General features: G+C 41.0%; 1 protein-coding gene across 1 annotated transcript; it reads right to left on the minus strand.

The window, feature by feature from the left end:
• Positions 1-5783: 5783 nt before the first annotated feature.
• Positions 5784-10403, minus strand: LOC133016004 (protein YIPF7-like). The gene is made up of 6 exons (XM_061083300.1): positions 10354-10403; positions 8793-8915; positions 7186-7328; positions 6692-6837; positions 6402-6583; positions 5784-5946 (listed from the first exon to the last, which is right to left on the minus strand). Exons 2-6 carry the CDS (start codon positions 8912-8914, stop codon positions 5784-5786), a joined length of 756 nt encoding a protein of 251 aa, XP_060939283.1. The 5' UTR covers position 8915; positions 10354-10403.
• Between the last annotated feature and the right edge of the window lie 1105 nt (positions 10404-11508).

Here is an 11508-nt window from a genome sequence, read left to right on the forward strand (position 1 = left end):
TTGCGAATGCAGCGCACGGGGCTGCTGCACGGCCCTCTTGCTCCCCAGTGACACAAGGCGGGATAAGGTTACACCACAGCTGACGTGAGATGATGATGGTGCAACTGAGGCCACAAAGGTCCACGGCAACAGCATTAGGGAGGGCGATGAAAATCTTTAAAAGAATGCGTGCTAGTAGTTTTACATATCAAGATGTTGGGGTTAATAGTTTCATGCTATAAGCCTCAGATAGAGCTGCAGCGCTGCACACGGACAGACCTCCAGAGAGCCGCTGTGATTAAGATGTGAGAAGCTGCAGCTCAACAGCCTGACATGAAATACTGCACAGGGTTTAAATGCAGTCATAGGAACAGAGAACAAATGACTTGACACAGCTGCACATTACAAAACACATGTATTTTATATAGCACTGCATTTGTAAAGCTTATAGTAAATGCTGTTACCTTATCATACCAATACACCCCACTACAATGAAAACCAAATATAAGGGTAACTTGAAACTAGTAAGATCACTAACGTACAGCAGTAAGGCAACAAAAAGGAAATGTGGAGGAGAAAATGTTTGGAAGTGCTCTAATGTATATTGTGTGAAACGTTAACAAGCACAGGGAGTCTCCTTCTTTTTATCCTAAAAACTTTTGGATCAATAAATTATGACTTTATTCTTGGGATATTATTACTTTTTTACCCATTAAATGATGTCATTATGTTTAAATCTCTTCAAATGGCCCCTTTACTTTTAATTGAAGTCTTACTTATGTCTGTTTTTCTCGTTGTTAAACAATTGACATTGCGAGTATAACTGTAAAATACACAAGGTTAATTTACAAGAGTTAAATACAACACAGTTTACTTTGGATGATGTTAGTATATAATAGTAATATAGTATTGTGAATTATTTTTCTTTGAATTTCCTTCCACTCTCAGAAGCTCTAGTCACTGAATCGGTGATTAATGATCACATTATCTGAGCTCAGTGTTTGCTCCTAATCGGGAGAATGAATCATTGGAGATGATTAATAAAACAATAAATTATACAGTTGTACAGTTGTCAAAATCCTGCTGAGACTAAGCCTGAGACGTCAGTAAAATATGAAGTGTGATGCAGAAATATTCAAATACTGGGAAAAGCTGCGTTACACTGACTAAAGCTCAGCTCTGGTAATCATCACCAGAGCGGCGGTGAAAGTGAGTGACGGGCTGCTGGCAGCTGGACCATGTTTCTGTCTGTAGCAGCCTGTCTTTATTATGGCTTTACATGTGGTCCTAAAGCTCAGGTGCAATTTGGACAGAAGATTCAGGCTTTATTGCCGTTCCAGTGGAGCTGTTAGGAATTTGGTTTGGTAAGCTCTGCACTAGTCGTAGTGTAAAGCGCTTTGAGTGGTCGTAAAGACGAGAAAAGCACAACACTTAAATGCAGCCCATTTACCATAAAGCAAAACAGAGAGCTCAGGTCAACACACCGGTGGGAAAAACACCAAATGACTCCAGTCAAACAATAAAAACTATAAAGCATAAAAATGGCAAAATAAATACATAAAAATCAGTAATAGCACAGGAATGCTATTAGCTTCATAAACGTATGCAGGAAACAATTACGGTGTCCTGTGGACAAGTATAACAACAACGATGTATTGTGCTACAGAGTGAAGGAGGTTGGGTCGTGGTGACCTACAGGTTAGAAGCAGTAAGACTGAGAGCAGGGCTGTAGTGGTAAAAGAAAAAGTGATGGGTAAACTATCAGTTTTGGGCAGCTCTCTAACGCCGTTATATAAAATAAGGTCGATAAGCTTCAGCGACCCATATACAAGACTATCTATAGACTATGAGACTAGAACAACAGAAATTGACTTGTATATTCCTATAAATAAATTATTTTATTTGTATTATTGTTGTTCATTAGTAGTACTCAATTACTGTATTCAAATTTTAGGGACTACTTGTAATTTACTTCTACAACCTTCTACTCCACTAGATCTCACAGGCAAATATTGCACTTTTGCTACACTATAATGTATTTATTTAACTATAGTTGCTAGTTAATTTAGAAATTTAGATTTTAGCATAGAAAACATATTAAGATACAACAATACAATCCTAGTAGTGTGATCACAGCATGTGTGATATATTGTGAGATTTTGAACTTGTATTGTAAAAACAACCAAAACAGACCCTGGTGATGTTCGGGGCTGTAGCAAGACTAATACAGGGCTGATGGTCCGTTGACAGGTGTCCCTTTATAATAAAGACATTACAAAAAGATGCGTTAATGCTATTTACTTTATAAAAAATAATAATTCAAATTATAAAAACCCGACAAAAGTGTATTTTTTAAGTACCTGCAGTCCACCACATGGAAATACAGAGGACAAGACCTCAGTGTCGACCAGGGCAATTTCAGCCCTGAGAGTTCATATCATCATCCCTGCAGCAGAGCAGTGTGTTTGCCCCATATACAGATGTGACCCTTCACAAACCCTTTGAGTTCATTCCAGCATTAAGACAGCAGGATGCAGAAACAGGAATTCAACTGATCCATACTGCCTCCCTGGGAAATTAGCATGAAGAATTCATCAGACTGCTGCAGGGGAACGAACGGTTTGAAGCAGAACAAGCAGGTCCAACATGCAGCAGATTGTGGTGCTTGTCATGCGGTGCATACTGGGTTAATGACGAGTCCCAGTGCACTGAGCGGAGAGCCCCCGTCCGCCTGCGCTCTGGTGAATGAAAGGTGAGCAGCAGCAAGTCTCTGCGAGGAGAGAGAGCCCATAAATCATCTGGAAGAGTTTAGTGTAAAGTAGCAGGAGAGTTCGGCGGGGCCCAGGGAGCGCTTGTCTTCGGCCTACTGCTTGGCCAGAGGGATTTGTTTGCTTTAACCAGTCCAGTCAGAAGAAGAAAGACTGGCCCTGCTCCTCGCAGTCTCACCGTGGGACTGTCCGTCCCTTTCCCTCTTCTTTCTGTCGAACACACACACATGTTCCCTCACAGAGTTTCTCACTGCAGGGGGCTGCACGCTCACTACTATACAGTAATTAATAGGAAATATGCAAAATGGGATTTGTGGCAGTATTTGGGGCCTGTGTAAGAGTGTGCAGCCTAATCAGTCAGTTTTTAGAAAGTTACACCTTTGTATTTTCAGATGTTACTCTGCAGAATTTATGCAATGAGGAAACAGGTAAGTTTTTCTTCTTATGTCTCCTGCACCAGGTTTGTCCAAGTAATGCTACAGATATAGTCAGATAAATCAGAGCAGTTGCACAGTTTATCTGAAAGTTTTGTGAATCTGCCAGATTTGTTCTTTTTTTTTTTTTTTTAACATTGTCAAGCTGGAAGCACTTATATGTTTTTTTATCTTGCCATACTTTGTTGGCACATGACACAATTACGACTGACTTCTTTTCTAGTTACTTGTATAAATTCATGAAACATTGAAAGTGAAAACAATGGATTTTAACTGACTTCATTTACTTTTCATTTCATAAATCAATGAAAACTTTTATGTATAAAAAAACGTAGCACTGTAAACACACTGTGGTTATTTATTTTCTCTTTTTTTCCAAACTGTGGAGAGAATCAACCATGTTCCATGTTCCTGTGTCAGGAGGCCTTAAGAAGAGTTAGCCATTTAAAGGGTATGTTGCAGTTCGTCCATTAACTCCAATGATTAATTCTACTTCTGTCTTTTCGCTGTGTATTGTAAATATGTTTGTCTTGGGAGAGGCAGCCATGAGTTTGTGTGTTCCTCCTCCAGCATAGGGGTCACACCCAGGCACAGCTGCAGGTGTCACAGTCAGCTGCAGAATCCTCCAGGTCCTCGGGTCTGCTTTTACACTTCCTGAACACGTTGTCCTTGTAGCGCTTCCTCTGCCCATTAGAGCGTGGTCCATGGTGTCACTGGAGAAATAGCACTCTGCTCGGCTGCAATTATCATTATGTGACTTTTGTTTACTTTGCATCTGCTATATGTTGTGTGTTTCTGCAACAATGTAGATTTCAAATTAATATAATTGGCACCCAGCCTCAAGTAGTACCTGTATGCAGGAAGCTGAAGCAGTGTATCAGCTGAGGGGGAGAGGCGGGGCACATCCTGGACAGGTTGCCAGTGTCAATTTATGTGGGGGTCAAACTGAGTCACACATGCGCATGAAACGTTGCCCATGATCCTTCGCTGCACTATTAAAGTGTGTGCACCATTACAGTAGGAAGAGTGGGTCACAGTTGAAGCAGGAAGTGGGTCTGTAAACCGTGATGAATGTTTACAACACACATCACTTTACTCTTTAGCTTTGTTTGACCACAGTTCCACCCTGTGTGACGAATGGGTCTGTGGCCACCACACCGAGCAGCAGAGAGTGAGGCTTTTTCAGAGGAAGTGGTAAAAAAAACACACACTTACTATCCTTCAGTGCAGTCAGTGCTGTGGTGTTTCTCTCCCACGAACACAGCACAGGGAGAAGGTGGCCGTGGTGTTTGTTCCCTCAGAAGTTGACCCTGTCTGCTGGCGCAGCACCTGAGGGACTGGATCCACCCTACTGATTGCACCAGCACCCTTAGAAGTTAGCTGTTGTTAATATCACAGCACACTTTGCTGACACCCACCACCCCACGCCCTTACCCCGCTCACCCTCCCCACTCAAAACAAGTTGTCTGCAGAATATCACCGACCCTGCAGTTGTCAGAGTCTGCTTAGACCCTCATACATCATGGAAGCTGTGTGAAAAAATGCGCTCTTTTTTCATTTCGCTCAGTGCTCCACAGCTCTGTGTCAACGCACTCCTCAGTTCCCGTTCACACTCATGTGGTCGGTTCTCCCCTCGGAGCCTTTACAGCTGTTTTGTTTTCTGCAACAAGCAGAATGAAAAGGCAGCGTGTTGAAGAGGGAACGTGCAAAACAACAACTGGAGCCATATATCGAACATACAGACATTTCAGCTTGTATCACTCTTAGAGATGTGGGATGTTTGTAGTCACTCAGCCAGTCTGAATATTTTCACATTCGAAGCTGATGTTGTGGCTCCCTCTAATGTCTTTAGAGAAAATGGCTACTGTAGGATACCATTGTAAACTCCCGAGCTCCTCCGCTCTGCATTCCAAAGTGTCCTTGGGCCAGATACTGAATCCCAAATTCCCCCTGATGGCTTTACCAACAGTCTGGGTAATACAAATGGCGTGTAATAGAAAAAGTGCTGCACATAGAAGAGCTGCATGAATGTGTGGGAATGGATGAATGTGACTTGTACTGTAAATCGCTTCAAGATGTCAACAAGAAAATACAGTCCAAATGCAGGGTTAACAACCTGGCTCTGTGTACAATGAACGCTGAAAATCAGACTGACCCCTAGATAACAAAGTAGTCACTCACTGTCATAGCCTAGACATAAGGACAGATATTAAGACTTCACACTTTATGTTTTCTTCCGTGTTATTTCTCCTTGTGAGTTGTTGGCTGATTGACTGTTCAGGTATATGATGACAATAAAGGCACATTTTCAATATGAGCATAAAAAAAGAGTGGAAAACATACAGTCAGCACAATGTTTAAAGAAAACATCATAAATCAAGAGAACAAACATCGACATAAAAAAGAGAACAAATCAGAGTAGATAGAACATTGAGAACATTTTTGCCTCATTTATAAGAACACAAAGATCAGTGTGGAGCTGGAGCTCTGTTACATGCAGTCATCCACAACATGTTCGGTAAATACCCCTGTGACGTCTTCACAGATAAATAACAATAATTGTAATAATAATGATAATACTCTGGGTTGTATCTATTGCCAGTTAAAATACAGCGAGCATTATAAAGAGTCCGTAGAGCAGGGCACATGGGTAGGCAACCAGTATCTGCTGTCCCTCCATACCGAGGGTGGAGATGAAGATCTTGGAGGCCGACAAACTAGACCAACAAATCACTAAGAAGGCCAGAACTGTACCCAGCATTCCTCTGTGAAAACAAAAGAGGGATTGCAAGCATGAAAAGCGGTTGGAAGTCAAACTGTCGTGAGTCTGAATGGATTCTTAAATGGTAACTGTCTTTTTTCTTTGGTCAGTTCAAACTAAAACTGACCATTTTACTTTAGAACATATAGGACGACATGTACGAGAAATCAGTGTACTAAAGGTGCCGCTACCAGAACTAATAAAGGGGAAATGGTGATAGGCGTTTGAGATGATTGGTGGCTTTGGGTTATTTTTTATTGGATTATACTGATGATGACTTTATTGATGCAGATGACCAGTGATGCATTAGTCGTCAAATAAATAACATTACACATGGTTGGAGCAGCTAGTTCGGGCACCTTACATGTGTTACACCAATTCATTTTCATGCTCAACCTTTGAGCTTTTAACATTCCAACAAGTCAAAAGGAGAAACAGAAATGAAACACGGGCACTTACTGCAAAGAGTAGAAGACAGCAAATGCAGAGAGGGCCACAATGGGCAGGAGGCAGTAGCCCAGGACACTTGCCACACAACCATGAGACACTGCCACAGTACTCATCAGACTCAGCAGAATGTACACCCCAACGCAGGCTGTGGCACTGAGCCCGTATATATAACCAAAGTGGACTTTACCTGCCTGAATCAACCAGAATCAAGAAATACACACACGTTTTAAATCCCACATCTGTACGTGTTATACAGTGGTAATGGTTGAGCTGTAGGCAGAACCATACAAGTGACTCACCATCATTAAAAAGACCCCCAGTGTGATGCAGAAGAGGACCGGACCAGTCAGATCAGTCTCATTCATTATGCTGCCATCTGCAGGCTTGAAGGGGTTCAACACTGTCAGCGTCTTCTGCCAGATGTGATCAAAACTGATGCCAAGTTCTGGACAATGAACAGAAAGCAGGGGGGATTGCTCAATTCACAGAAAACAAATATTTAAAACTCCAATCTTTGTACTCTGTTTGCATGCAACACAACAAAAGGTCCTCTTGATCATCCAGTAACTCTTTGTGATTGTTACGTTCCAGTGCCATGTGGCTTTTATTTGGAGTTTGGAACGAGGAATGTTGGTTTCACTGATTAGTTGGTTCTCCAGCTGTTTCCAGGGGTAAACACATCTGACCTCTGAATGAACTGAGCATTGCCAGCTAGATTTCAGCTAATCCATATGGGTAGTTATAATGAGCCCAAAAAAAATAATATTTTTCAAGCATATAGTCTTTATTTCACCTTCAAGAAGGGGCGGCTCCTCTTCAAGAGAATCTGTCCCTGCGCCTCCAGCAGTACCAGAAGACCCGGTAGGTTGGTAGAACTGTCCAGTGTACTGCTCCATGGAAGGATCCAGAGCATCTGGCATGGAAGCCTGTTCCCCACTGAAAACCACGAGTTGAATAAAAATGTAACTCACTGATAATCAGCTAATATTTCCTAGTTTTAAGGTGTCAACAGTCAGTAAAGTTATCTAATATACAGTTGGTGTCAATGTAAATAGAAAGAATTTTTGTATGTTACATCAATACATTTTATAGTATATTTCGTCCACATCCCCACTGTGTTTGGAAGAAATACAACGCCACCTCTACTTCCTTAAGAAACTGAGGAGAGCCAGGCAGACCCAGACCCTCTCTGACCCGTGCACAGTGGAAAGCATCCTGACTGAATCACAGCGAAATGCCAGATCACCAGGAAGGAGCAGAAAGCTCTGCAGCTTCAACCAAATGTCCCAAAGCATCATTGGGACTCAGCTTCTAGCACTTGACGCCATCAAGGCCAGGACAGATACTTAAACATCCCTCACGACCCAGCTCACCCTGCCCATCAGCCTTTCAAAATGCTCCCCTCTGAGAGGAGATACAGGGCAATACACACACACAACATACACCAAAAGACTGACAAACATGCAGCTTCTTCCCCAAAGCTGTAAAACTAGTGACACTGCCTATCTCCCCCAGCCCAACTACCCCACACCCACAAACACAAACCACAGCACACACACAAACCCACACATCCCATGTTCCTACCCCCCCTTCCAGTGACTCAACACTCCGTTGCACGATCTTACAATCACTCAACTATACTGCTCATAATCATATGCTGCTGATTCTTTATTGTATCGTGGTCATGCGTGTCCACTGAATATTTATTTTCATATAAATTTATATACCACTTTGTAAATCTGCAATCACAATTTTGTCAATTTGTGCACATTTAACTTCAATATGATGGAACAATGCATGGAGGAATTTTGGGCAACCACTGACATGGGTGGATTTCTTCAGGTGCAGCTAATGATTATTCCGTAAGACAGAGACAGGACATGGAAGGAGAGTGAGACAATGAGGGCTGTCCTCCTTTCATTTCAACACCTTTTTGTCTCAACAATTAAGAATAAATTGTAGATCCTGTGACATATTTAGCAGCATTATCTGCTTACAAGTTATCAAGGGGGTGGAATTTTAGGATATTTATTTTTGTTTAACCACTTAATACCAAAGATGAATGTGTGTGTGCGTGTGTGTGTGTGCGTGTGTGTGTGTGTGTGTGTGTGTGTGTGTGTGTGTCTAATGAGGTCGTGCACATTTCTTTCAACATTAAAATTATTTTATTTTAAATTTGAATCCTACACTACATCTACATCTATACTACATCTACGTTTACTAGCTTGCAGTCTTACACTTCACCTGCTTTTCACAAAAACAGGGACCCCCACATTCAGTACATTGTACCATAATGTTAACCGTGGTCAAAAACTCCACAGGGGAGCTCTGTGAACAAAAGGAGACAGTAATACATAAAAGGCACAACGTTTGTGTGTCCTCAGAAGTCTGAATACTTACTCGCCATAATAATGAGGGCTTGTGGGATCGTAGATATTGTAATAGGCCACAGGTTGACCCTGGTCATCTGTGTAATATCCTGTCTGGTAGAAGTCCTGCTCATACTGCTCGAAGTCTCCCATGCTAATCAGAGGAACAGAGAAAAGAGAAATAGAGAAAGACTCAGTTTGTTTAGAGAGGAAAACACAGGCCTCCGACTGAAAATCATCTAAATCATATCACTGTGTATTTAATGTTAAATATATAATCCAGTTTTAGTTGTGTCACCCTTTAACTAACTAGCACAATACTGTCTGTTCCTTCTCATGCATGGTTCTCATTAGAGCCTGTTGGCAAATGTAAGTCGAGCTTTCCCAAACTGTAACATTTAGAAACACAAGAGACATGGCACTGCTGCTGTACATAAGGGAAAACACCAGACTTGTTGCATCTATCCGGTTCCGTGGTTCTTTTTCATGTATAACTTGTTAGTGTCTCTGAAAGTATACAGCCAATGGTGATGGCACAGAGCAGCAATTTGTATTCTTATATTTCACTGTTTACTGGTTAAAGTCCAAGCCCTTTAAAACAGTTTAATGGTGTATTAGGTGAACAATAAGATCACACAAGTGTCTACTTGCTAGAAATCAGAGGCCATTGTATGATGACAACTAACACAAGAACAACATTGGCATCTTTGTTTTTTATTTCTGACTCATGAGCCTCAGCAGTTTTTCTTTCCCTCCCATCACACGTGCCCATTTAACATTAGAGCTGGGATGGCGAAGATGATAACGTTTATCGCTCTAACAGCTAACAGCGGTTTTGGCAATCGAGTTGGCATTGAATAGTATCACGTCTCTTTGCCCAAGTTGTTAAGATTAGGGTTTTGTCATCATACAGTTGATTTGTATCATACCAGTGTTCACATAATCGAATAGAGCACTGAGGTGATTTAGGAAGGTCATAGCACATCTACAGAGAATTGCTGCTGCTGCAAACCAGAATACAATGAGGTGAAGAATCAATAATCAGGTCTGCACGACAGAGGGTGTAAAACTAAAACCTCTGTCCACCTGAGAGTGACATGTGAACAAAGAAAGCTGAATGGTGTTTAAAGGTGAGAGAGTCATGGCTGTACTGTTCTGTGCCAGCTTTTTTTTGATTATTCAAGTTTAATATAACATTTCTGTGTGGAGTTTGTCTGTGTGAGTTTTCATCTGGTACTCTGTCTTCCTCCCAGAGTCCAAAGACCTCCATCCATCCAGAGTCAGTCCTATCTGACACAGACGAGAGGCGGGCTTAACCCCGGACTGGTCACCAGGGTTTCTCAGGGCCTACATACAGAGAAACAACCACTCATGCTCTTTCACAACTAGAGTAAATTTAGGATCTATATATCAGTGATAGACTAACTCCAGCCCCCCTGCAACCCTCAAAGGATAGTCTGGGTGGATAATGGAAAACAATTGGAACAGATTTGATAAAGTCTTCTCTCTGGCTAATGGAAAACCAAAAGTATCAGAGTATTCCTAAATAGCAGTAGAGGCCTACAAGCCACACACAACTTCCATACACTCACCTGTTTAAGTCTACAGTACACAGCCAGACAGTGCAGACGGCTTCCTTCAAGCTACTTCACAGAGTTGTGTGGTGTCAGCGCAGAGAACATGTGCACTCTGGGAGGATATTCTATTAATAGGTGGTTATATTTGGACTTGGTCTCAGGGATATGACAACCGCCCTGTGCCTCTGCAAGATGGCTGTATTGATGTTTCTCTATTCATCTAAGACAACAGGTATTGACAAAATCATGTACAAAGCTTATGGTCTTCTAGCTGATATGAACAACACTTTAGCAGATATTTACTGCTGTTTACTTGGCATTGTATTAAAATATATTTAAATTGTTCTCTTCCCATTCTCTGTCTCTACAAGTTAGTGGGTGCTGGACAGCACAGCAATTAATACACCACCAGACATATGTCCTTTTAGTAATTATTCGTTTTTCACTTGTTCCTCCTAAAATTATGTAGTTTTGAGCTAATCAGATTCTAAATGATTCTCAACTTAAATTACCTGAAACTTTCAATCCTTTTTTCAAGCGACTTAAAAGTTCTAACTAAGGGATCAGTAATATAACATTTTGTTCAATAAATTGTTCAAGATTAAATATTTTGATGGATTTACAACTAAGAAGACAAATGCATAAATGTATACATTTGTATAATTTTTTTGTAATCTATAGTCAAAGTCCCCAACAGAGAACCAAAACAAGCCCTTTATTCTATTGGAAGTGGAATTAAAACAATTTATTCTACGCACTCACAATCTTTGTTCAAACTGGTTAGAGGGCCGGCCCACATAGGACCCGAACTCTAAATGTAAAGGGCTTTGGTTCCCTCAGCAGTCGCTGGAAGAAAAATATATTTCCAACACATCTCTAGAATAACTTTGCCTCCTGCCACAACTAATAATATGTATTTGTATTCAATTTACTGAGGCTGAGAAAATGATACCCTTATATTTTGTAATAAGACAAGATAAAATAAGATAATATAAGGTGCGTGTGTGTGTGTGTGTTTCTGTGTGCATGTATGTTCATATATATATATATGTATATATATATATGGAAAGAGAGACAGAGAGAGAGAGAGAGAGAGAGAGAGAGACATGTAGATATAGAGATATAGACATATATGTAATTAAAGAGATAGATGAAGATATAGATATATGT

This window comes from Limanda limanda, chromosome 12 (assembly GCF_963576545.1).
Source record: "Limanda limanda chromosome 12, fLimLim1.1, whole genome shotgun sequence".
NCBI classification, from domain to species: Eukaryota; Metazoa; Chordata; class Actinopteri; order Pleuronectiformes; family Pleuronectidae; genus Limanda; species Limanda limanda.

Bases quoted from the DNA above. Each gene is read 5' to 3' on its own strand.
- LOC133016004 (XM_061083300.1), bottom strand. From the start codon at position 8,914: ATGGGAGACTTCGAGCAGTATGAGCAGGACTTCTACCAGACAGGATAT. The intron at 7,329-8,792 runs GTAAGTATTCAG...CGTGGTTTTCAG, and splicing joins AGCCCTCATTATTATGGCGA to TGGGGAACAGGCTTCCATGC. The intron at 6,838-7,185 runs GTGAAATAAAGA...TTCATTGTCCAG, and splicing joins GGAGCCGCCCCTTCTTGAAG to AACTTGGCATCAGTTTTGAT.